General features: G+C 48.4%; 1 protein-coding gene across 1 annotated transcript in view; it reads right to left on the reverse strand.

Annotated features, from left to right (window-relative positions):
- Nucleotides 1-7,796: 7,796 nt before the first annotated feature.
- Nucleotides 7,797-27,298, reverse strand: part of ELL (elongation factor for RNA polymerase II) — a 53,464-nt gene continuing 33,962 nt past the window's right edge. The window contains exons 5-12 of the mRNA XM_075077932.1: nucleotides 24,955-25,208; nucleotides 21,787-21,911; nucleotides 19,141-19,237; nucleotides 15,697-16,192; nucleotides 12,599-12,665; nucleotides 10,427-10,598; nucleotides 9,466-9,510; nucleotides 7,797-8,443 (exon numbers count right to left, since the gene is read on the reverse strand). Coding sequence (XP_074934033.1) covers nucleotides 8,339-8,443; nucleotides 9,466-9,510; nucleotides 10,427-10,598; nucleotides 12,599-12,665; nucleotides 15,697-16,192; nucleotides 19,141-19,237; nucleotides 21,787-21,911; nucleotides 24,955-25,208 — 1,361 coding nt within the window. The 3' untranslated portion in view covers nucleotides 7,797-8,338. The remainder of the gene's footprint in view (nucleotides 8,444-9,465; nucleotides 9,511-10,426; nucleotides 10,599-12,598; nucleotides 12,666-15,696; nucleotides 16,193-19,140; nucleotides 19,238-21,786; nucleotides 21,912-24,954; nucleotides 25,209-27,298) is intronic.

Below are 27,298 nucleotides of genomic sequence, written 5' to 3' on the forward strand. Positions count from 1 at the left end.
CCGCCCCCCCCCGGCCCCGCCCCCCCCAACCGGCCCCCGCTCGACCTCCCCCCCCCCCGCACGTGCCCCGCCGCCCCCCCGGACCCCCCTCCCCCCGGTCCCCCCTTCCCGGTCCCGGCCCCGCGGCAGGTGCGGGGCGGCCCCGGGCCCCGCCGCCGGCTCTTACCGGGGCGGGGGGGGGCAGCGGGAGGCGAAGGCGGAGGGGAGCGGCCGCTGACCCGGGAAGGGGAAGTGGCGCCGGGGCCGGGGCCCGGGACGGGGCCGGGGGTCCCGCCGCCGCCTTCCGGCTATTGAGTGCCCCGGGCCGGCGGCTTCCTGCGCTGCCGGGGCTCCGCGCCTTCCCACGGGCCCCGTCCCACCGCGCCGCTCCCACGGTGCTGCCAGCCCTGCCCCGGCACCGGTGTCCTGCAGCCCCCGGCACCCTGCTGCCCCCAGCACCCTGCTGCCCCCAGCACCAGCACCCCAGAGCCCCCAGCACCAGCATCCCAGAGCCCCTGCACCCCGAGCTCCCAGCACCCTGCTACCCCTGCCACCCCAGAGCCCCTGGCACCAGCACCCCAGAGCCCCCAGCACCCCAGCATCCCACTGTCTCCAGAGCCCCTGGCATCCTAGAGCCCCCAGCACCCTGCTGCCCCTGGCACCCCAGAGTGCCGGCACTGGCACCCCAGAGCTCCTGGTGCCCCACTGTCCCCACAGCCCTTGGCACCCCAGAGCCCCCAGCACCCTCCAGCCCCTGGTGTGGGCACCCAGAAGACTATGGCACCAGCATACTCACACCCTGCAGCCCCCAGCATGGGCACCCCAAAGGTCGTGGCACAGGCACCCTGTACCCCCTTACATGGGCACCCCAGAGCCCCTGGCATCAGCACCCTGCAGCCCCAAGTATGGGCACCCAAAAAGTCATGGCATCAGCATCCTGGCACCCTGATCCCCCAGTATGGGTACCCCAAAGGTCATGGCACCACCACCCTGCAGCACCAGCACCTCAGCATCCTGCAGCCCCCAGAATGGGCACCCCAAAAGTCGTGGCACCAGCACCCTGTGGCCCTTTACGCGGGCACCCCAGAGCCCCCAGCATGGGCACCTCAAAGGTCACAGCAGCGGCACTGTGCAGCCTCTCCCCCCCCCCAATGTGCACTCCAGAGCCCCTGCCGCCAGCACAGCCCCCCTCGATGATCCCCCCGCTGCCCCTTGCCATGGCCGCTGGCCTTGGGTCGCCACCGGCGGCGATGCCGGGGGGCAGCCAGGCCCCGTGTGAGGCTGCACCCCACATGTCGGCCATGGGATCACGGGGGGTGCCCAGGAGCCACTCCCGGCCGCCGTGGAGAAAGGGCAGCGTGGCAGCGAGGGGCCGTGGCTGGCACCCCGCTCCGCGGCCCCCGGGGGCCCGGCTGCCTTTCAATGGGCAGGCCCCGCTTCAAAGGAGCCCCCGGAGCAGGAGCAACGCCCGGGCGGGCCCCAGCCCCTTCCCCACCCTCGCTCCCCGCAGACGTGGCGAGGACAGCTCTGCTCCCCGCCGCCGCCACCCACCCACCCGCCCGGGGCCCTGGCTCCGCGGGGGGACCTTGGCATCGCCACCCATCCTCCTGGCACGGAGCGGGCTGGGACCCACCGAGGCCAACCCCGGGGGGCACCTGCCGCCGGCCGGGAACGGGGTGGCCGCGGGGAGAGGTGGCGGCAGCGGCGGGCATGGCGGTGCCGGGGGCCCGCGTCCGGCCCCTTGGCCATGGAGGAACAATGATCCCTTGGTGCCGGGCTGGAGGACAAAACGAGCCCCGCGCTGGAATGCCAGTGCCTCAGCAAATTATTGAAACAAAAATAACATTTCTTTGTACAATAATCCTGGGGCGGGGAGGGTCCGGGCAGCGCTGCCAGGGGCCCAGAACTGGTATTTTTCCACTGCTTTCCTTTTTTTTTTCCTCTCTCTCTCTTTTTTTTTTTTTTCATTGCCCCCCTCCCATAACTCCCACCATTGTTCCTTCCCCCACTCCCTTCCCACTCCTCCCACGCTCGGCACCGCATGAGCGGGGCTCCCTTGTTCCTGCTTGCCCAACGCGTTCATGGGCCGGGAGCCCGGGCCGGCCGCCCAGCGCCTTCGCTCCCCAGCTGCCGGGTGCTGGCGGGGGGCCAGGCGAGCCGCGGAGCCATAGCGACCGGCCCGCTCCCCCGGCAATGGTGCCCACCCCTCGGTCCCAGCAGATCCCCCCCCCCCTCCCTTCCCCATCCCCTGGGATGGGCATCCAGGCCACGAAAACCCCGTCGTCGGGAACCCCCGTTGCGGGAGCTGGGGCGGCACAAATTCCCCCTTGGTTCATTATAAGCAGGTTCAGGGCCTGATTCTGCGTGAGGCGGTGCTGCTGGCAGAGATGCTCCGTGCGCTGGGAAGGGCTCGGCGCAGGGGGATGCAGGCAGAAGCCCCCCTCGTCCCCCCCCAGCAGGTCAAGGCCAGCCCAAGCAGCCCCAGATTTATGTGTTACAGACACAAACAGCCCTGGCGCTCCTGGGCCACGTTTTCCTCTATTCACGTTTGGGTTTTTTCCCCTCGTGTAAAACAATTCCCCAGGCTCTGACCCTTCGTTATCTTTGCCTGCGCCTGCTGCTCGCTGCTCCTTCTCCCCCTCCCTATTGTCCTCCGGGTGCCCAAGGACGGACCCACGCATGGAAAGGGACAGAGGGACAGAAGGCGATTCGGGGTGGTCGTGCTCAGCGGCGGAGGTGCAGCAGCTGCTCTGCAAGAGGGACCAGCACCATCGGACCGTGTCAAGGACAAATTATTCTAATGAGCTTCCTACTGTAAACGAGCCGCGAGCAAAAGGCGCACGGGAAAAACCCACGATGCTTTCGCCGTGTTTCAAGCATCCCTCAAAGCTGGCCGGGGCAGCCGGGACGCTGCAGGGTCAGCTCTGCCTTACCGTGCGTGTGTGACCCTAATTTAAGGCCAGCTTGCGCCCGATACGGTGCAAAGTGCCGCTTGTGCCAGGTGTGACCAGAATTATCAGAGCCCGGGACTCCTTGTGAACCCGCACAGCGGGCTCAGCTTCGGCACACAGGAGGGACACACGGACGCAGCCTGAAATAGATGCCGGCCCTTGTCCCCACGCCGCGGCCCCCGGGGAGGGCCGACGGTTGGGCTCCTGGCTGGGTGCAGATAAGGAGGCAGCGGCAGGAGCTGGGCTGGCTCTGGCACGGCAGACGCAGCCAGTAAATTTCCACTGGGGCAGCTCCGAGTTAATGAGCTCAGTGCGTGACCGTGGCCAGAGCAGGAGCTGCCAGCGGTTGAGAGGAATTCCCCAGGAAAGCCGGGACAGGAAGGGACAGGGACCATTCCCACATGAGCGTCCCCGTGCACGTCCCCACGTGGGTCCCAGGGGACAGGACCCAGCCCTTAACGAGATGAACACCCCAGGAGCGAAGCTCACACGAGTGAGGAGTTAAATATGGCAAACGGGGGGGCCTGAGGTGTGCGGCTTGTCTCCGAGGTGACATTTGAAACCAAAACCCCCGATGATTTGGGGATTTGCAAGAGCATCAGCTCACCCAACGTGGCCCAGATCTTGCTCCGTAACCGAGGGCCTTGGGGACGCAAACCCGTGGGAGCATCTCCTCCCTGCACAGGTGCTTGTGCTGTTGTGGCAGCTCCAAGGTCAAGGCTGGGCTACAGAGGACAGAGCAGAGCCCTCCCTGTTCTCCCCCACCTTTAAAACAAAGCCAAGGCAGTTGTAAGATGTTATTTCGTTGCTGGATTATTTTCCCTTTCGCTTTATTTTGCTATTTTGGAGATAGAGTCCAGAACCCTAAAGCAAAGGGAGCTGTAAATGAGCAGGGCTCATTATGTACCTGGGTGGATCGAGCGAGACCGACTGCCAGCACTTTTGGCCTCCAGACCAGTGAAGCGGTGACTGGCATCCCTGTTAGAGGAGGGGATCCCAAAGCAGGCAACCACTGAAGGGAAGCAGAAGCTATTCAGAGCACAGCATGGTACTGTGCGGTTACTGGAGTGATTTTGTACTCTATTTTACTGTGCCTGCTCCAGCCCCAGTGAGCAGCAGACCCAGGGATGCTGCAGAAGCCAGGACCAGAGCAAGCAGCCATCGTGAGAGCAGAAGAGAGGGACAAAGTCCCAATACAACCGAGATGCTATTTGTACCCTGAGCTTTAGCCGGATGATTCACACCTGCAGGCGGAGGCGGTAGCTCCGGCAGCATGGATAGGCAGCACAGCAGCTACGCCAGGCTCATCCCCACCTCGCTGCTCTGGCAGCATCAACAGCCCTGCTCCAGCTCCCCACGGACGTGACTCATCCCCCACGCGAGCGTGCTCAGACGTCAAACGCAGCTCGGCTCCACGGCAGCGAAATGCAGCAGCCCCTTCTGCAGATGCAGAGCGGCCGAGGGGAGGCACCTGAACTGGGTCTGGGCCCTCCTCAGGAGCCCCAGACCAGGGCTCTGCGTTGTCAGAAAGAGCCACCAAAACCCGGGAAGCTCCAGCATCACTGAGCTCGAGGGAAGCAGCAAAGCCCTCGCTCGCCAACCCCAGCTCCGAGCCCTCCCGCTGCTCCTGCCCAGGGCCACGCACCCCCCGGGCTGCCACGCTCAGCCTGGAGGCTTAGAGGGGTCCTACCACACCAGCGATGGGTGCTTCTTCGAAAGCAGCTTTTCCCCCAAAAAAACCTGGGTGCTAATGCCGTTGGAGTGAGAAGACCTCCAGCTCCTGCCACTGGAGCACCAGACGATGCTCCCCGAAGAGCAAGGCTGCTTCCACGGCAGCGTTTCTGGGCAAGAGCTCTCCCCCTACGCGGCAAGCGGCTGCAAAATGGATAGCCCACGCCGAGCACCTCTTCCTTCTCGTGTTTCTTACCTACCGCTCTGATCCTTCAACTCACTCAACTGACTCGGTTCCTTTAAGTTTCCTGCTTTCAAACTCTACGCCAGCCATTTATCACCTTTCCCTTTCGAGTTTTCTCGCAGAAAGAAGCACTGAAAAGAAATATACAACCTTATTGTTTGCTTGTTTTCCAATACAGTGAATTTATTATATGTTGCAAAATCAGCATTCAGCTTTTTAGTGTACAAAAAAGACACTAGCTCTTAAGAAAAGATTAGGAAAGCTGAAGACTATGCTGCCTTTAAACTGTAACATTTTGGCAAAGTGAAAAGCTCTTTTGTAAACTCCAACTCCATGGCTCAATATAGTTTTATCCACAGTACAATATTACAAAGTAAAACACAGTATCAATAAGTTAAGATCATACTTAATCATCACCTAGAACTGGTTTCTATTAACCCAAAAAGCACAAAATTTGCCTAGCTTCATAATCTCTAAAGGAAAAAAAAAATAAAAAAAAAAAGGCAGATTCGACTACAATTCTTTAATACAGTCCGAAAGAAAAGTGAAGCAGAAAGTTGTTGAATGCTAATTGGGTCTCACAGTTTGGATATTCATTAAATATTTTCAGTTTTTATATTCAAATTTTAGAAGTTCCAGAATATACATGTAAATGTACACAATACATCTTTGTATACAACTCTGTTTGCAAAAATATCTTATAGCAGATGTATAAAGATTGAGATCCACCTCTATCCCCCTCCCCCTCCAATGCAACAAAAAAAATCCCATTCAAAATATTAAGGATCAGAAGGAGAAGTGTTTCCACAGAAGAATTTACTCATCCTGGGTTTGTAGCTGCTGCCTCTTCCACCATCCGAGTTTCAGACCTCTCACGCACCGCAGTCGGAGGTGAAGTCCCACCAAGCCCCGCGGCTCGGCGCGACAGGTGAGCGCTGGGAAATTCAGCCTCGCCACCGAGAACACCAAAATTCGCCTAAGCAGGGGCTGGCCTCGCCGCTCGCAGGTCTGGCGCCCGCCGGGGGTTCTGCAGTGACGACTCTCACGGCGGGTCCGAGAAAGCGCGGCATCCCGATTCCTCCAGGCGGCCTAGTGCTCCCCTCCGGATCCCTGTGGCTCTGGTGAAATCCATCTCGGTGCACAAATCTGCAGCCACGGGAGGTTTGTTGGAGCCTAAGCAAGGCTTGAGCTCGGGCACTGCTCAGACATCGCCACCAGCCGCCGCTTACTGCTTCGGAAACTCGTGCACCGACCAGGTGCCAAGACCCCACCGAGCAGGAGGACAGGGTTCTCTGGACAAGAGCTCCTCGCCTTTAACTCGTGCATATTTTCCAGCTTTCCCTAACGAGCAGAAGCACCGGAGGCAGGCAACGTGACGTGAACGGGTACGCCCGCAAGAGATACGGCTCCCTAAACCTCCCGTCGTCTCTATTCAGAGGGGGAGGGATGGGACCGAAGCGTTCCCAAGCCCCAAGATGCTCATCAGGACTTCCCTAGCGGGGCTCTCCGGGGTGCTCACCCTACGGACCACCGCGCTCCTCGGACATCACACCTCTTCCCCCCCCACCCTCCTTCACCGCTCCGCTTCCGCACGCCTTTGGTTTTGCAGACCAGAACAACGCGGCTGTCCGGTGGCAGTCCGTGGACCACGGCCGGCGGGACGCCGGGCCAGTAACGCGCAAAAGCTCAGCCACCTGCCTTCAGCCGGAGGCTTTCGTTTGAAGAAGGGGATGGCAAAGTCCCGGTGGGCGCTGGACGCAGCGTGGCAGGGAGAGAAACTCAGAAGGTTGCAAGCGACAAAGCAAAGCGGCAGCCCTGGCCAGACGACGCAGCAAAACCAATCTAGCCAGAATGGAATTTTTTCTTTTTCTTTTTTTTAAATACAGCAGATGGACCCACTTTTTTTTTTTTTGATGGAAAAAAAATAAAATACTTCTTGGGTAAGAACTCTTTCCCTCCTTAACTCTGCCATTCCGCTCCTTCAAAGGGTGAAAGACTCTTCAGTGCATCCTCCAAGGGAAGGAGACGCCACAGGAAAGTAATCCTTTACTTTGAGATAAACGGAAGCGGGAAGAAGTCAAATCACACAGGCTGGCAGGATTAAAAGGGGAGAGGGGAGAGAAAGAAATAGCAGAGTTAAAGGACACCTTTGTGCTTTTTGGCGTGTTTCTCACACCCTGGCCATACTCTAAAAATGTTCCCTTCAAGTCCAAAAAAACAAAGAAAAAATCAAGAAGAAAGACTGCCCCGAGAAGCTGGCTAGATAAAGCACAACAGTGGAAGTGACCCGCATGGGAAAGCGCTACCTTACTTCTCTCACGCTCGGGTGCCTGTTCTGAGAATGATTTTCTGCTGCTGCTTCTTTGGAAAGACACACAAAAAAAAAACGCAACAAAAAAAACCCAAAGAAGAAAGCATCACATCCCCTGCCCCCCGCCCCCTCCTCTCTCATGGGTCAGTACAGGTAATAAAATAACTTCTCTGGGTGACCAGCCGATAAGCTTTAGTAATACTGCAGTTATAAGACAGGAAAGGTTCTGAAACACTTGGCCTAAAAGGAAAAGGGAGGCACAGTTTTAGAAAAAGATGCTTTTTTTTTTTATACAAAAATAGACCATAGTCTCATTAGCCATTAATAAAATTGGCTGCCTTGGTATAAAATTATAAAAGTCAAAGACAGACAGGTCTCAATCTTCCCAGCACTGGTACGTGAAGGTTAATGCAGGCATGCTGGAGAGGTCACTGCAAAACATTTACGCCCGCTGCTTCCAAACGCACAAGCGGATTAAAAAAAATGTGGTGGTGTTATTTTTTTTTTACCATAAAGGATCCACTTCTGCACTGCACAAGGCACTCAGTGCAGATCCCCGGGCTGATCCCCTCCTACTGACACAACCACCTCAAGAGAGCACACACCGGAGATGACAAAAGCAGGAACGAACAACGAGAGCTCTGGGTACTTGGTGTATTTAACGCGGTGCCGTGTGGAGCAGACAGCTTGCATATGAACAGTCGCAGGTGCCAGAGAAGGAGGTAACCTAGCAGCATTCCAGTTCCTCACCATTTGAAGGACAATTTGTAACCCAGTGAACCCGGGCCAGGGGTAATTACACTTCATGCCAAACTTTAATCCATGAAAACTACTGATTCTTAACCTTTGGGAGCTTCGTTCACTTTAGGCAACTTTTCCCTTAAGTGTCAAACGCTGGCTTCAAATAAGCAGATTTTTTTTTTTGTTTTTGTTTTTTTTTTTTTCCTCATTTGTTACATTCCGACATTCAGAGAGGCTTAAACTTGAGAGGGCTGTGCCGGGCGCTGGGCTTGCGACCCGGCTCAGACGCGGACATGACAGATTCGGCATCGTAAGTAATCCTCAAGTTCTTCAACCACGAGGAATTAATGCTCGTCTCTGAAAGGAATCTAGTTGTATAAAAGGGAACGTAACGTCCAGGTGACTTTTTTTTTTGCCCTACCCAGTCCAGATTAGTGCCAGCTAAAACTGCTGTTGGTCATACTCTGCTATCAGTTTTTTAATGTGAGCCAGTTTGTTGTGGAGGTATTCGCAGCGGTTCTTCTCTTGGCTGTAATTGGGGTTAGTCTGTAAAGAAAAATGAAAATGCAGTGACGGAAGGCAATTCTTCAGAACTCAGCGACACCTACGCCGAACCGAGACGAGGCTATCGGACCTCAGAACATTAAAATACAACCAAGGAAGGAAGCTTTTAAATGGGTATCTACTCCTCCAGCTAGAAGATGGACCTACAGTTCAAACAAGGCAAAAAACAAAATCCCTTTCCAGCAATACCCAACTCCAGGAGCCTCATCACACAGAAAGACGACTACCTTGAGCAAGGCTCAGCCTAACTTGGAGCAGCTGGGCCACACGCATTAGGTTCCAGCAAGCACCACCTGCCCTCTGCTCCACGTTTGCACTGAACTGTGCAAGTCTGGAAGCATTAAGACAAAGATGAACTTGCAACACACAGGGAATCTCTTCAAAAAGCTCCTAAATCCCTCGGGGGTGGCAGAGCTCAGGGTGATATTAATGGATATTCAAAAACTCAAACCCCACCCCTGGTGTACGGATGCCCCAGCCTGCCTCGGCATTTCTACCTCATACAGCCAAATTGTAAATCCCTCCAGTCAACAACTGTTGCTTTACATATACATACAGAGATGTAAAGTATTCTGCATGCCCCACACACCATAAAGCCATGCTGAGCCCCGCAGGGGACTATGTACCCAAGTGATTCATGGTGGAGACTGCGCTCAAATCCTACCCCATATACCAGCAGATCCCGAGACCTGGAGGATCCTGTTATCACTCAGCCTGAAATACAAGCTGTTCTTTCACTCGATGGGATAAAGGCACTAATTTAACACATTTCATTCTTGTGCTAGCATGCCACTAACGCAGACGGATACTCCAAGGGTTAGTCTCAGCTCCCCACAAACCCTTTCCGATCCAGAGAAGGACCACTTTTTGGATGATCTCGAGCTGAACAAAGATCTGCTGGAAAGCTTTGGAGAATGGATTTTTCACTTGGCAAGTACCCATCCCTTTCAGTCACTAGGGGCACCACCCAAAAGCCTTTCATACGGCCAGCTATTTCTACTTACCTTTTTAATTTTCCGATATTCCTGTAAAATTTGATCATGGATGGTCTAAAAAGGAAAAGACAGCTTATTATTTTCAAAAAAGCCAACAGCCCCCACAACCTACTGCAGTAGGCAAGCATTTACCAATGGCTCAACACACACATCTCCTCCAAATACTGACCAAAACCTACCCCCTCCACAACCTTCCATGTCAGATCCGACAGCTACAACCAGCCTCGCTGACTCCACGACTATACTGGTGCTGACACCAGAAGCACTGGAAGGATCAGGCCCCATTCCCCAGCCAGGAGAACTACCTGTTAACAGGCACTTGGGTTGAAAGGATAATTGACATTTCCTCCCCAGCTCAGACTAATTTTTCCCCAAGATATAAAAATAATTCAGTGAGGAATCACTGAATTTCTCAAAGAGAGGGGAAGGATGTTTGAGGGAGGAAACAGTGCTTAGTACAATAGGTGCTCTGTAAAAATCTGTTTATTATACTCAGTGAGACTTACTTTCTGAAGATAATGAATAGTTAAAGCTCTTTTAAAATCAGTCTGACAAGTCAAATAATGCTACATTATTAAGACCAAAGATTCCAGAGAAACAGATGACCCCGTACTAACTCCCCTTCCAGCCCCGATACACTACCATATGTGCGAATATGAATTTTCTGGCTGGGATACACTAATAGCTTCCAGCAGCTTTTGGCTAAAGACGCCAATTGTCTCACTGAGGCCTTTCCTTGTCAACAAGTACCATGATGTGTGCTCCAGCTTGAAAACGAAAGAACACAGAGCTGTTTTAAGAACAGTCTACAAAGCTGTCAGCTGTGCGCACGTTCTGCATCCACCAGTTCGGGGCTCTGGGCAGTATGTTTCAGACACCAACCCATCCCAAACCAGCCCCGCGACTAGAACGAGCTGTAGCATTGCCACTTGCAGAAATAGCTTTTTGAAAGACAGCTTTCTGCTTCTACCTTATATTCTTCAGAGCCCTGCAAAAGTTGCTTCAGCTTGGCATCTAACTGCGTAAACCGTCGCGTTATCCTCTCTATCCGAGCGTGCAAGTCTCTGTACTCGCTGTATTCTGCATTGAAGTCATTTTTGTAACTCTGACGCTGCTCCGAAGAGGAAATGGCTGCGTATTTTCTGGAAGGAGAACAGTTAATCAGTTTAGTAAGTCTTCTCTCTGGACAGCGCAAATACAGCAATGCCAAAACCAGGATGACAAGTCTACCGGGTGACTGCATTCGAAAACAAAGTCTCTTACGATTTGCACGATAGTAGCACAAAATTAACTGTCAGAATTACTGCCTTGACCTCCGTGTAAAACAAGACAGTGTTTGCTCCCAGAATTTCCTGTCTATGCCAGATAGGGTGGAATAGGCAGGTACAGCAAAGCCTGGGAGCAGCTGTGGGTGTAGGAGGACATTCAGATAGCACTGCTACAGCTTTTCTAACTCCTGCCGTCCCGCAGAACATGGAGTTCTGCATCTGTGCCAGACCTTGGAACAGCAGGAATACGATGCTTCTAGTGTTAAGAGTCTTTACAGGAACACAAAAAGCATTCAGCTATCATTGCAAAATGCTCACAGTACGACTATGTGGCAAGTGCACAACAAAAAACCTTGTTGAACAGATTGAATGTATCTCCACCAGCTTCTGAAGATACCATGAACTGAACACAAAGGCTCATGTTTAAACAGATGCACCTTTGAGGTCCTCTGAAAGTAATTCAGCTCGGCAAAAAGCCATTAAACCTGACATTTTGCAGGAAGCCCAGCAGCCAGTCCTCTCCGATGGTAAGGCTCATCTCTTTGCGGGTGATGACTCTAATTTGCCACCTTACTCTGCAGCAGCGCCAGCTTGGCGCATGAACATGTGTAAGCTAGCTTAGGTATCGAATTAAGGGAAAACTTCCACCCTGTTAACCTAAATGTGCTCTAGCCTTCATGAACCGATTCCCTGCCAGGGGTTGGTATTAGTAAGCATCTACACAGGATTCGCTATTATGAGGTAACAAAGTTGTCCTCACCAGCATGAAACATATGCCTCCATGATCAAAACAGCAGTGACAGCTCTTATAAGTTAAGGAGCTGACCATCAAACAGTCAGACCATGCCAAATACAAGACAACAGACCTTACAGGAGTTCGTTAACCTTACAGGATTTCTTTGGAGACGGACCGAGGAGCTGTAATATCCCTCTATAGGAGGGATCAGCACATCTGTTGTAAGGAAAAAAAACCACCCCAGCCATCCGCATTCTTCTGAATGGTACGAGAAATGTCAACTTGAAGCGATTTGTATGGTTCATCCAGCCCAGCAAACCACAGTTTTGTAACCATACAAGAACCCTATATATCCTCCAGTCAACTCCAGTGACTGCTCCTGCAGAGGGAAGAGTGGACGCCTCCTCCTCCTCCATCTCTTCCCTCCGAGTGATCAACAGCACAGCCAAAGCAAATCTGATAACATTAAAAAAATCCAGGCTGAGGCGTGCACAGGGAACATCACCCACAGCTACATTTCTTCGCTATCACAGAGCTTTGTTTATAACAGGTTTGGTTTTATGCAGATTTTTGGCTTTATGCACAGGGATTTCTGTGCTTCAGCAGACAAGTATATTGTTTAATTAACCTCAAGGGGATCTGATTAAAAAGTCAAGAGGTGAAACAACTCACATCCTAACCCACGGGTTATAACCTCCCCATGAAGAACATTTCACTGGTTTATGTAAATGATCTTGGCTCTTAACAGGAAGAATTAGCTAACCTCTCAAAATCCTTTCTTGCCCTGTCTTCCATAACATTAAAGCAGATCATTTTCTCTCAAAGTTTCCAACTGTAACACGGAGATGTTTAATCCTTTCAAGCCACTTCAAGGTATGCAACGTTTCTTCAAGTACTTTAACAACCGCTTTATAGGAAGATAACCTTGAACTCCACAAGGAGGTAAAGAACAGATCTGATATCAAGTTTAGTCTCAGGAACTATCTGCAAAGTTGGATTTACTCCTTTTTCTTTTTTAAAACCACCTTACAAAGTTCTATCAAGTGACAATAAAGCCCAACAAATATCCCCAGTACATTGTGATTTTTAGCTTGAAACATGATCCCGAAGTGATGAAGCAACTGATAAATATACTTACAATAAATAATCTGGCATTTCTGAAGTTGATGTTGGTACACTAGAATTATTGCATGTTCCATTTAAACCTGAAAAAATAAAAACTTGTTTATAGACATTCTTAAACTTTAAAGCTCTACGCAATTAAACTTCAAACTCAATCTTCTCTGCAATATACCGTTTATTGAATTCTAAAGGATTTCTGTTTTGCTTTGAACTGACAAAGATAGAAGATCCACAATAAGGTGAATGAAACTTCAAGGCTTCTCTAATATTTGTCTGTCAGCAAAACCATATCAACATCAGCCAATGCACTGGGTAGCAAACCCCCTTAATGTAATTGGCTCACGAGCACTGCCTGCGGGGAGCGATAACACTGGTAGCACCGGTACTGCTAAAGTGCAAAACAAATTTACGAGTCCAGATGAGCAGAATGGAGTTGAGCGAGGTGCACAGTCGTTTTCCTGATTCTACACTCTATAGATTCCTACTATGAACACTCCAGGCTCAGATTTCTACTATTAATACTCCAGGCTCCTACAGGGTACAACAGAGAGGTTTTTAAGGCACGCAGCTTTTTCCTCACATAGCCCTACTGCCCTGCAGACAAATATCAAAGTGCTCTCTGCTCTGTGAGGCTGAAGAAACATGAATCAAGCAAGGCTCAGCTAGGAATGTTTAGGAGTTTAAGTGAAGGGACCAAAGACCTCAGGAACAAGAGGATTCTGAATGTGAGCCTAACGCAGACCCCACCCTCAACATAAACCAAACACTGCATTATTAGCTTGGCGGAAGAGAGCAGTAGGATATAGGTTTGAAAAGGGGTATTGCTCACAAAGCGTGTATTATACTCAAAGTCCTAATCAGAAAGTTAACTGCATCCAGGAGAAGGCCGCAAAATAAGAGGCAAGTGGAGAGGCTGAAGGGTTTAACTCAACCCCTTTGCAAAAGCGTATTTCTTCTTTCCTCTTCTTCCCAAGTCTGTTACTTGGAGCAAGCAGTACCTTGGTTATGCAGTTTCCCCAGATGCACAGGAAAGGTACGTGTGAGCCCCAAGCCTCACCCATCTGTACACTCACCTACATTACTTCATGGTGGTTATCCCAGATAAACTCCAGGGAGCATGAAATGCTCAACTAATGAACACAGGCGGGTAAAAGCAATAACCTAATTATATATTTTTAAAAAATTAATCATTTTTTCTCTGCATTTCAAGGGAAAGGCTTTCCTGAGCAGAATGGAAGAATGGCAGAAAACCCAGTGTCATTACAAACGCCCCAGTCTCAAATTCCTACTGCAGACGTTTGCAGACAATTCTACTTTGGTCCTTACCTGACCACCAGCGTGAAAGATGCAGAATGTGGGCAAGGAAGATCGCGGAGGAGAAAGGGAGAAAAGGAGGTTTATTTTGCCTATGAGTGCCACCTACTGTCTGCTGAAAGGACCCCAAAGGTCCCTCCGCCGCCTCTTGAACCTCCCTCCCAGGAGGAACTCTGCTTCCCTGCAGCCCCTGGCCCAAGGCGGACTCAGGGAAGGCTGCCAGCCATTTGCTGCAGGCCACAGGAGCAGGATTAGGCCCATGCTATCCGCATGAAGTAAGGCGCAGACGGAAAAGATCCCAATTCAGATGCGAGCTGGCTGTACGAAATCCAAGCAGCCACTGACCACATCCTGTTTATGATTACTCCCAAGTCCAGCTCGGATTCGTTACCTCGCATACATCAGCGGTGCAGCAGGAACAAAACCCGACTCCTACCAATTAACAAAGAGCCAGTCATTAAACTGTTTTTAAAGCAAAGCAGAAAAGGTGATAAAGGGTCAGCAACTTCATAAAGAAAGAATTCAGGGTATTTTGGTATTTGTAAGAAACACTGACAAAAATTTCCATCTAGAGAATGTGTGTCTCTCCACTGCTATTCAAGACATGAGGTACATGGGGAAGAAGAAAACCAACACTCACAGAGAAGACTAGGACTGACATTAAAGTTATCCAAGCAGAAATATCTGAAGAGCGTGGTTCTGCAGTGCCAGTCACTGATCAGGACTATGGACTGTCATTAAAAATCCCTGGTGAGCAATCAAAAGCCATTTTGTAGGCGCTACAAAGACTGTGGGGAACATCACATGAACCTCAACGCCTTACGCAGCTCTCCTTTTCCAGGGATTCAACAAATTAGTTTCTGTTCCGAGTTACTGTCCTTTTTGAGCCAAAACTAGATGATTTTCGTGCACCAAGCATGAAGATGAACTCAGTGTCAGAAAGTACTAACAGGGCAAAGGAAAACAAGATGGATGCAAAAAGAAACAACAGATCGGGACTGCAACATTCCTAGAGGCTGCAGGGGAAGTCCCACCGCTCCGGGGAGTTGTAAGAAAGCCCAATGAAACAGCAGAAAACAGGAATGCTGCAGGCACTGGCAAGGGAATGGATCAGATTAGCCAACGTATAGTCTCTGCTCTGACTTCTAAGAGTATGTAGAACTGACTTCGAAATACACTGGTTTGATGGAAAACATTTTCATCGCATCTCAACAGATCAGATCCACAATGGTATTAGTCCCCAAAAAAATAAAATCGGAGTAATAGTGGGATACAACAGGGAAGCTCTTTCAGCCTGAAAGAGCTGGCTGCATGCCGCTTTAACAGCATATATCACAAGACTTATCATTTCTTTTGTATCCAATATTAAAAGCTTTTGTGACTAACTTTTCATTACCGAGTTAAAAATCAAGACAACAGTCATCACAATACCAAAACACAAGCAGAAGAGCTGTAAGTAATCAAGCAGCGCTGCTTTTTCCAACAGATCTTGATGTCTGCCTTTCATCCCCATATATTAATACGGCTTTTAATTTAACAAGGAGGAACATGACACGGTCTGAGGCAGTTCCAAACAGCACGGAAGGTTAAACAGGAAAAACCTGATACCCTCTTTTGAGAGGAAGCAGGTTTGTCGGTTTGCAGGTAGGGACGGCAATATTATTTCATTAACCGCACGGTCTCTGCAAGTGGACACGCAACCTCTTTCCTCAAATAGATTTAGAGTAGAAATCATACACAGCTGATACCAACATTATCTTAGCACAAGCCGTACAGGAGGAGCTCTCGGACCGCACGTACCTGTGACCTGTTCCTGGGGGACACTAACTAAGTCAGCATTTTTTATTACTTCACAGTCCTGCTTCTCCTCTTTGCATTTCTCTTCGTTTTTCTTCTCCTTTCTCTCCTTTTCCTTGTCTTTGTGCTTTTTGGATTTTTTCTTGGTTTTTACGTACGAGCTGCAATTGTGCTTGCTCGTTTGGGGACAGTCTGTTGGCAATGGATGAGTCAGTCTGTCAGCCGTCTCCGGGTTCTCACAGTCTCTGCCGTTGTGAGTCAGGTCATTGCTGACATCCGAAAGGGGATCGTGAGGCCTCGGCAGCTCCAGCGCTGGGAGGCTGGAGCTGGAGCTCACTGACTCCGGGAGAGCCGGCGGCAGGGCAGGGGCAGGGGCGTCCTTCCCGTTGGAGGAATTTAGTTTCCCGTTGAACGTGGGCTGATTTCTGTGAGCCAAATGCGAGATCCTGGGCTTTTTGTTGGCCAGGGGATCGATAAACTCCAGAGGTTGGGAACGTTTCTGGGGAGGAAAAGGGGAAAAAAAAACATTGAAGCCTTGAGGCCAGAGTTTTGGATGCTGTTGCCACTAGGTGGTGGTGCAATACCAGAGAACAAGGGAGCGTCCCCAGAAAGAGAGCTCTGCTATCGGTAAGAGCTGCCAGCAAGTGTCCCAGCTCAGAGGCTGGTCCCGGACCCAGGCTCCAGGACTACCAGGTCCTAACAGAAGCTGATCCATCCCAAGCTGCTTCCTGAGAAACCTGGCAGTGCTCTGGAGCCCGTGGCTCAGTGGGAAAGCTTCTAGAAACCCATCACCACATCAGCAGTTATTGATCTCCTGCACTATTCATACACAGGCCACACAACCCAGCCTGCTCTCATTGCATTTGATTTCAAATCTAGCCCTTTAGTAGTAAAACCATGTCCTTCTCCCTCCCCGTGTCCCAGCCATTTAGCAGAGAATGGAAACAACCATAAAAACACCTGTCCTTCTGGCTGTGGCATGATATTTAGAGCACCTCCAAGTCCTTGCAAAGGAAAGATGTGCTCAGACCTCTGGAGCAGGGAGGGATTCACAAGTTCTGCATTTTATACCCTACTGATTTTACCAACTCTGCGGTCAACAAGTTTACCCTTGCAATACCACTCCTTCCTCTTCTCAAGAAAGAGGCACTTCCCAGAAGCAGGGAGAGAGCATCAGCTGTTAAGTTCTCAGAATTTAAGGCAAAAGAGGACATCTGCAGCAGTTTTAAAAGCCACGTCACACAGGCCAACAGGACCTGAGTATTCCTTACTTAAACTGGCCGCCACCATTAAAGATGCACTGTGGAGGAACCCATCCATCAGTCAGCAGAAAGAAGAGCTCAACGCAGAGCCAGAACTATGGCCGTCAGGCTCAGTCCAGCCTGAGCTGGCCAAAATTACCTTGGACTGCCATCAGTGCAGCGGTGTGTGCCTGCCTGGCAGCCCAGGGCTGCAGAAACTCTAAGGAAAGATTATTTAGTGCCCAGAGGAAAACAAGCGATAGTTCTGGTTATTTCTTTTGGATAATTTATTGTTTTCTTTACGTCTCAGGCAGGACCGCATGTGCTTCCAAATGGAAACTTGCAAAAACAGAAGTGCAGCTGGATGCACAGCTGCTTTGTCAGCGAGCCACCAATTTACTCCTTTCCCTCCCCAGTTATTCCTTCTCTTTGCTAACTCCAGGGGTCTCAAGGACACCGCTCCATGGCAGGAATCCTACTTCCCACCTGTCAAGGTAATTACGAAGAGCTGCTCATGGTGCCACAGAGCTCAAGGAGCAAGGACAGCACGTCGAACCGGCTTTGCAACATCACCGGCTGCCTTTCCAGCAGAACACAAGCAGTGTCCATCTCCCAAAAGGAGGGGCCGTTCACTTTGCCTACAGGTCTCAGGTGACAGATCTAAAGAACTGCCTTCTTTTACTCACCTTTCTCTAAAGCCAACAACTACCAGCTTCGCCAACTTCACCTCTGGTTACGAGGTGGCATACGCACACAGTATCTGCTCTGTCACGCTTCCTTAGAACTACCAGACCAACCTCCTTTTCGCCTTCATTCCACACTGAGCTTTCCGAAAATATTTTGCATTCCAGACTACCAAATCCCAGTCCTCTGCTGCGACTGCAACCATTAACAGGCATCCCTTCTCTAAATAGAAACGACAGCTATAGAGTATCAAAAAAATGACGGCTTACAATACTAAGCTGTCTGTGGTTTGCTGCCTGACACAAGCCACGTTAGAAGCACTGCTGGAAACCTTTCTATTCCATGTTCGGTTGCCCCTGTGTTTCACTAGCCTTTTCTAGATCCAAACCAATCAACCAGCCAAAGTTTTGCCTGGGTCATCTCAAGAGACCAGAAACATCCCCTACAGACCCCACTGTCTCTTTCAAAATACATACAGCCAGAAGCAAGACGATTTTTCAACCTACTTTTTTTTCAGAATCAGGTTAAGAAAAACACAAGACCAGCCTCTTAACAGCATTGTGTCTTTCCAGGCTAACTCAAACGAAGGGGATCATTCTTTATTCACCAGGAACATGCCCACAGCAGAGCAGGAGAGGATTTGGAATTAGCTACCTGGCAAACAAGTTGCACAGTTCTTGTTCTCAATAAAGAATTGCCTCCCTCTCACTGCCAGAAAGCACATAATTTCTTTACCTGCTAATATTCTTTGCCACTAATCCTCCGTGTGTCTGTCCAGACAAGTAGGCATTACACATTCCATTGGCAGAAGGAGAATAAATACTCAACTTGTCTGGGCTGACCCACAGCAGAGAAAGGAAGCCGGCATTTCACAATGCTAGCAAGAAATGCCTGTGCTAAGAGATACTAACAGGAGTGGGGACAGACTCTGCTCAGCACAAAATATAGCTCCTTTGCAGCTTCTCGTCATGGAAAAACAGCTAAAACGTGCTTTTCACAGCTCCGTGCACTGGCATCTCAACAAATCAAAGAGCAGACCAACCTGCCCCTGACCTGTCACGGCAATTAGGTTGCAAAAGGTCAAAGTTTTTAATAACCATGTTTCGGAGCTACTTATTACTGCTTCGTTCCAGTCAATTATTAGTAATGAGTAAAACACAAGCTCATTCTCCCAGGAACTCCAAGAGGGATGTAGGCACTGTGAGGAAAAATTTAGCCCTTAAAACTAAGCTAAGACACTCTGTCAGAGATCCTCCCCATAGGCCACCACTGAACCACATCCAGAGGAGAAACAGATGCTGAGGAAACACAGAATTACATTCTAACTTAATAAAATAGAAAAAAAAAACCCCAGCAACCTACTGACCTAACAGCCTCCAGCAGCAGGTGATTACGGTGTGCAGACAGGCTGAGCAGCTCAGCCTGGACCTACGTCCAGCAACCAACGCCATCATGAGCAGATGGAGCCGATTGCTGGCTCTGCACTAACCAGACCCAGTGCCCTTGGAGGGGGATCACCTACCTGAGGAGGAGAGCTGGAGTTCACATTGTCTTTTGGTGGACTCAGGGAAGGCGCTTCTCCTTGAAACCCGCTACTGTTCTGCGGCTGACAGAGTTTCCTGAAAAACAGAATTTAGGGCTGTTCAAATCCCATGCTTGACAAGCCAACAGATGGTATTTCAAGTCTTCCTGCAGAGCAAAGAGCCTTTTTGCGGGCTCAAATTCTGACTGCTTGAAGATGCCACGAAAGTAGCTCATTCGGGCACTTACAGTTTCGATCTCAGACAAAGTCTAAGAAGCAGCTACTAAATATCAATAGCGCACACGTTTTGCCCTACTCTTCTGACACCAGCCAGATTGCCCGTATATTCATCACCCAGGAAAAACTACTGTTGCATCCAGTTGCAGCTGTCAGGCTGAAAAAAAATTTCAAGGTTAAAGGTTTTAATAAACTAGCTCTGCAGTCATTTTGTCACCAGCTGTACAGCCCCAAATAAGCAACGTCTAAATTCTTCCACAAGAGGCTATAATCAGCTTTAAAGCACACATATTTTTCAAACATTGGCAAGATTGCTTCAGAGATAGAGCCCACGTCTTTACAAGATGTTCTTTTAACCTGAACTTGAACCTTCGGCCGTACTGCAGCAACACTGATGCCTGCAGTTTCGCTGCCGTTCTGGCTTCGGTTGCTGCTTTGTTTAATTTTTATTTAGAACAATCTCAACCGCCACGGATCAACTCAAGGAAAGTACTTGGAGACTGTGCAAACAGGAAGGGGAACAGTGATATTCCATAAACACTGCAGTGAAAGTGGCTTTTCGGATGCTGTTTGACTAGACCTTGTCACATCGCCTACGTGTTAATTAGGGATTTAAAAAGTGAATGAAAGATGACAACTTTCAATTCAGAGGCTCTCGTAACAGCAGAAAAACGTTTCACTACGACGGTGAAAGAAAGATGGAAAACACAAACATCACAAGGAAAAAGGAGTTCGCCTAACACAGGGCGCTGTCAGAGTTTTTAGTATTTGCAGATGTGTTAATTATTGCAGCCGATGAACCGTCATGTGGCAACCGGACCCGAAACACGAGAGGACATTTAACAATTGGCTGGATCTAGGCAACCACGCAGGCTACCACAGCCAGCTACGTAAAGTCCTATGTCTGGTGCCTGTGCCCTTTTTGTGAATGTTTTCCTAGTGTCTTCAACCCTACATGTTTTTTCCATTTTGTAGCCTCATTACCTGCATTGGCTGAGCGGGTCTTTGTTTGTACAGTTGAATACATCCTTTCCAAGGTCTATTTTTAGTCCTTCGCATAACTGAATGCCACAATTCTAGCAAAAGCAGTAAACATTGCTTTCTACAGGGAGAAATTAACTTTTTCTGAAAGCCATAAAGGTTGCATGGCAGTTGTATTTTTCCATTTAATTATAATTCAACATCAAGGCCATTTAAACGAGTTTCATTTTTTTCTTTAGCACGCCAAAGCACTTCAAGTGCAAGTTTCTGTTGGTTTAACAAAGTCTCATCTCTAAGCCAACTGTGCTTTCAAATCATGGAAACTGTTCAAACAGAGCATGCTCTACTTAATCTTAACCAAAAGTGCAATAAAATAAGTCTCAAAAACAAGGCAAGCAAGATCTCTATCTGCATTACAAAATTGTACCAACTCAGTACAAACACACTGAAAACCCCGAGAGGGAAATATAAAGACTCAGAGCAGAATTCTCCTTTAGAAACCCGGGAGATATGGTCTCTTTCCCTGCTGCGTGCCAGCCAAGGGCTTGCCGAGCTTGGATGCTTCACCTAAGGAAAAATATCTGCGGAGGAAAAAACGACTTTTGCAACCAGAGAGGCAGAGCTATCGTCTCAACCAGCTCTGTTAAGGGCTATTTTCAGGAAGGAACATGAAAACAGGTACCCCCTGGACAATGGGGGTTACACCTTACGGGCAGCAGGACAACCAGCACGTGTTTAGGTTCTATAGAACTGCCTTGTGCTTTCACACACATCCCTTATTTCAATCAAACCCTCTTGCAGGGTGACTGCAATACCAACAGAATTTGCAACACAAGAAAAACACTCAAGTAAACGAACATCCAAATAACGCTACAGAAATTAAGTGGCAAAGTCTCCAAAGGCTCAGGAGGGACAGGGACATGCACAGAACAGAGCGCAGGAGCAGCTGAGCGAGGCAGCCAGGGGCCGTGGCTGTGCAGTAACAGCTCTCTCCTTGCCTTGAACAAACACGGCAGTCTGCACAGGAAGCCATGCGCAAGAAGATATGGAAAAAGGAAAGGAGGGTTTCAATGGAGGGTTGAGCTGGACACATTTGCCTTAATCCATTCATCTCCCAAGATTTTAAGGCGCCATTAACTTTCAACTGCAAGAGCTTTTGTTCCCCATCCAGGTTTTTCCTGTAGCTTTAAGTATAATGACTTAAAGGCAACCTAGGACAATCTGAAGAGTGCCTCCACTTTGATATTCAGGTTTAGTCAACTTCTGCAAGCTGCCTGGATGATAAACAGATTTACTTTGTGTTGAAATGAAGTCAAACACTCAACTTACCATTGTTCTACTTACTTCAGTTACCCTGATTTGTAGCAACTGACCCAGCCCGGTATTTTCAAGCTCCAGCTGATATTACAGAGAATATAGAATAATTACCGAACAAGTATCCTCTTCAGCAACTGCTGATCTCCTTCAGAGTAGCCAGGCCAGTCCTTCTGCACTTCTTTGTATACGCAATCTTTCAGTGTGAAAGTGCTGTCCTTGGCACTCAAATTTGCCACCTGAAACAAAAGTAATTTGCAAGAAACTGTTAGGGTTTAATTTTCTCACTTGTTCTAACATAAGATATCTAAGATGCAGGCAAAAACCTCAGCAGACTTAGCAGCAGTTAGTAGTGTCAGAGAACAAGTAGAGACTTTATACTTCATTTCCTAATTATTTATTTAACCAAACTGTGCCTTTCCTTTTGCCTTGTCATTGCAACAGTTATCCAATTTTCTGGGAAACAAGTGATTCTAAACAGATTATTCAGCTTGGATAGTCTGGGATGGTACAACATCAGTTTATGGAAATACCTGGAAATAAACCCTAGTGGGAACAGGCAGATCACTTATCACACCTGTCCAGTAGCTGAAATGGTGCTGTTTATTAGCTGCTAGGGGAACTCCTGCGGCGATAGCTTAGTTAACAATTGCCAGAATATAATTTCTCACTAACAAGCCAGCGAAACAGGCAACAGAAAGCTACTTTCTCAAGGAGCAGCAAAGAGAATGCCTTGCAGATATAATGCATTAGGGAGCTTGCAGATTACACTGCAGTTCAGTGCATTAGGATCATCTGCTGGATTTCATGGAGAACTTTTCCGAGGACTACTTCAGGGCAGGAACAAAACCTGTGATTACCAGATTATAACCCAGGGTTTTACAATAAAGCATTGCACCTAAATCATGCGCTGCAGTTAGCTCAGTACACGAGCATGAGAAGCTCTGACATTTTATCCAATTCTATCGTGTGTATTTTCCCCACAAAACTCTGCATGGTGCCTACATGGATAGGAAACACTGCTGGAACCAGCAGAATAGTATGAGAATGGAAACAGCTTAATAGTTTTCCCACTTTAATCAGTCTTTCCACAGCTTGACTGAAAATTTAACTTCTTGCTGCTGGTTACACATCTGAAAAATACAATGTTAGCACAAACGAAAGAGCCCCAGTTAAGCTTTCCCAGATAGTGAACTCTTCTTAGGGGACTGTAGAGCACTGCAAGTTTAGAAAGAAGACAAAAGCCTTAAAATTTGTGTTTATAAAAGGGATACGGAGGCAGAGGTGCCAAATGCTATGCTCACAGCCAGGCTGACCAACCGGCAAAGCCAGCAACCGTGTCCCAAATTCACTGCTTCAGCCACTCAGTTTCACGACTGCATTACACTTGAACGTGGAAGACGCTTTTATTCAGTCAGTGGAGATGCTGTGTGTCTGTATAAGGATTACTGTTCTCCATTGCTCGCTCCATTCACGAGGCAGTTGTGCTTATGAATTTCTATTAGCCACGCAGCAGTAAGATAGCCTCAGAAGAAGCAAGTGAAGGAGTGGAAAGTCTTGAATTAGCTGAAGATGCTGTTAATTCCCCTGCTTTTGCTTTAGGGAGACTAGGACCCAATATTAAAAAACAATATCTATGAATTTAGAAGCAAAAAGCTGCAGAACTAACACAGCAAAGCTCTCCCGATAAGCAAAAAATCAAAAGCACAGTTATCAGTTTACATGATGAACACTTTGTTTTTCCTTTCAGTTCTGTCAGCTTTCCAAATCCAGAGCCAAAATACAAGAAGAGTTTGAGCTGTGTTTTACATTCAGATATCCCAGTAAACATGCCCAAGAGACAAAAGCCAAGCCAGGTTGTCTTTCAAAAACTCTGAGAATCTCTCCGGTTACTGCCTCTTTCTACAGCGGGAGACACGCTGCTCGGCAAGGCTTGTAGCCCAGGCTGAAGAACAACTCAGATTTTTCTCTGCACAGAGTCTGAGAGCTGCTACCTCCTTGTTTTGCTCGTGTGGGACTCTGCAAGCTCCACCCCAGGCCTCCCAAAAATAGAAACCTTGCAAAATGAGGCAAAAAGGCCAGCAGGAACACAAAGTCCTATGAGAGATGCAAGCGTACAATGAAACCCACACCTAGACGTATTTAGACATGTAGCTTTAATGCAGCCTGTAATTTTTAGCTTATCTGTGTCTGCTTGTGGATGGGAGCCCTGGTAGCACTGAAAGGAGATTAAGTTTACGAGCAATACATTTACAGCCAAATCGGCATTTAGCCCCATCCCGCTGACACTGTGGACACTGCCAAACGCACCACTTGCCTGCTAGGGGTTTGTGAGAGCATCAATAAAAGGTGATTATCAGAAACGGTATTTCTAGTATTAAACCTATTTATAGCGTTCAAAAGGGTGCTCGAAAGAACCCTAGCACTGCTGGAAAATTAAGGGCTACAGGATTAAATCTAGGGAAGGAACAAGTTGTGCCAGCAATAACTCTGTTTTTGGTATGACCTGCCCTGTGCCCTTGGACAAATTTAACTCCTCGCTGCCTCATTCTTTTCAGCTATGGAAAGGAGTAAAAAAACCCAAAAATCCAATACAGAGGAGGGCAGCTGCAGCGTTTAAATAAATATCTGTGATGTGTTTTGCACTGTGAGAGCCATACAGGTATTTACTGCAATTCCTAAAATAGCACCTTCAACATGACTCAAAGTGTTAAAAACTGATTCAGCTTGGAGACAGCTTTCACACTTGACATACAAGTAATACGCCTTGCAAGAAGCTGCATGATCTTCACACCTAACCAGCTGCACTTTTTAAGCAGGAAAGGCATGGGTCTGAACAATACAAAGATGTAAAGCTTAGTGGAGAGGGACATAGTTTTTTCCTTCACATAGGAAACATTACATGTATCAAAACAGAACGTGTTCCTTTACGTCCACGTTGATAAAAATACAGAGATTTATAGGTTATAAGAAATCAAAGCGCTCGTAGATGCTCTGTTAGACAATTCTCTCCACGACCAACCAAAAGGGTTCCTCTTAAGCGAGTGATCTGGTGAACCAAAATCATACAGCTTGGTTGCAAACACCTGAACTGAGGCATATACGCGAGAGGCTTCTGCGATCTCTAGCAGAATAGCAAGGTGAATTGCGAACTTCTGTCCGACACGGCCTTTAGAGAAACATTCAGCTGCAGCTTTGAGATACAGACCAACGCAGAAGGTACTACCGTTCTGAGAAGACATTTCCCTTTACCTAAATTGTTGCCTTCATCAGAGTACAAACCTGTTGCAGAAGGTTGTCCAGCAAATCCTTGTCCTGCTGAGAAAGTCCATCCTTCTGCAATCTGAGAATAAGTTCAGGTTTCTTATAAGGCTTTAGTGCCAGTAAGTGCACAACCCTATCTTTGAAGGGTCTCTGAGAAATCGCACTATTGCCTCTCTTTATTGCACTGGCAAGGTTGACTGGCGTTGGGCGCTTCCTGGAGGGAACAGCATCGGAAGCTCCTGGTGCAGGTTTACGCACCTGAACCTTTTTGCCTAAAATGAGATGAGAATAGTGAACTGCAGCAGTCACCTTGCAAAGGCCAGTGGTCTGTCAACACGTATATGGAGTTCATTACACCATCTGAAGTGCCAGAAGATGACAACGAAGGACAAACACAACCAGCACACCCCATCCATTCTGACACGCCGCCGGAACGAGCATCCCAGGAGTTTTATGATTCACGACAAGCTTGTAACAAGTAAACAGCAACACCAAGCTCTGGAAACCCGAGTATTATTGGCCACAAGCTTACATAAAGCTCTCTTTGTTTGCCAGCTTTTCATTTATCCCAAGTGCACGTATCCCCATGGTTAATCTAACCATTTTTTTCTTCCCTATGAGAAGAAAATTCTGCATTATTATGTAGAAGAGTCAAAATACGGAGTGGAAAGACCAGAACTGGTCAACGAGTGGCTCCCTGCTGCTGATCTCAGCAAAAACACTACTCCAGCAGATGTTTCTGCTTTTAGAACAATAGGAACTTTATGGGGCTGGGTCCACCTCCCTTCCCCCCCGCCAAACGCAGCCACATGAATGGGGTCTAACACCGATACATTAGCCTATTCATTAGCGTGCTGGCTGTCCTAATAGAATAACCCCTTCTACGCTGCAGTCGTAACTGCTTCACTCTCCAATTACATACATGTATCTGTGGGAACACAAAGCTGTCTCAAAAGTTCATCTCGAGCCCTCAGAGGCAGCTTCCTCAACTCCATCCCAAATGTGGTTCTTGGTTTCTGATGGCATTACACAAGAATTCATTTTCCCGTTCCTACTGAACAACAGCTTTAACTAGAACCCTCACAGAAGTCCCACATCACTTACTGAAGCACAAATGAAAGAATTTTACTCTTTTGAATACAGAAAGAGGTCACAGAGCCAGATTCCTGCTGCCAAAGGCGAAACCAGCAAATCAAAGAAGAAAATTTGTGAAGTCTAAAACGTGGAGATGCAATCAATAATCACTTCGGTTCAAGAAAGTGACCTTCACTAGGACAAACAACATCCAGCATTTCCTGCAAGAATTTTGGAGGTTTATTTCAGCATGAAAATTCTCCACTGCTAGGAAGCAGTGTTTTCAACTGAGTCATCTGAAGATACTAGTGATTGTCTGCAGTGTTTATTTTACTGAAATGTAGATTGCATAACTCAGTCCCCATTTCCTGGCTTTTTATTCCGCTCCACACTGATGCAAGCAAGTACGACCCATCGTCGTCGGTAGGACTGAGTTAAGACAAGAGGGAGAAAAACAGCAATTCACGTGTTAAACACCCCCAAAATTCAGAGGTCAACTGGACTTCGTTCCCAGAAATGGGACAACAGAAGATTCATCAGCTTTCTAGAGCTCCCTTAACTCTTGCCAGGTCATGAACAGCAAAAACACATTGGGACATTTCCACTTAAGGCTGGAGCCAAAATGTGCAAGGATAGGGAAAGAAAAAATTAAGTTAAGCCAGAACACAAAGTCTTTTAAAATATTTATACATGTGCATATATATAGATGTGCACACGCACATATTCAGTGTATATATAAGCACACACATCCCCCTACAGGCATAACATCTATCTATTTACATATATATTCATTCAAGTGTTAGTTCACATCTATACTGTTCTGTTGATCTCAGTTTCAACATTTCATATAAATCCTTCCACATCTGAGCTGCCTGGAATGACTCCACTGACGTTAAGTGCTGAGCTCCGTGTTCTCATGGAAATGAGAGCGCCAGCCTTCTCCCTCCAGACTAGCCTGCAAGTGAATCAGCTGATGGTGCTGGCACACCAAATACGTGCGGACCCCACGAGAGGACTGTCCTTGCCCAGGCTCTTCCTTCTGGACAGCGCTTTCCTCCCATCTTAAACACTGGCATCTTACATAGGCAGCACGCACTGCACTCCACTGCTTTTTACATAGTTTACCTCCATTTCAGAGCGGTAAATGTTTTAGCAAGAGTGTTTTTAAATCAAGAGTTCTGCTTTATCTTTCCGGGAAGCAATTTGCTTTGAGAATCTTCTCCCTCACAAACCTAACAACTTCATCCACTTACTGTAATGTTCTCAAATATAAGCTAAACAAAATAAT

The sequence above is a fragment of the Phalacrocorax aristotelis genome, chromosome W (assembly GCF_949628215.1).
Source record: "Phalacrocorax aristotelis chromosome W, bGulAri2.1, whole genome shotgun sequence".
NCBI classification, from domain to species: domain Eukaryota; kingdom Metazoa; phylum Chordata; class Aves; order Suliformes; family Phalacrocoracidae; genus Phalacrocorax; species Phalacrocorax aristotelis.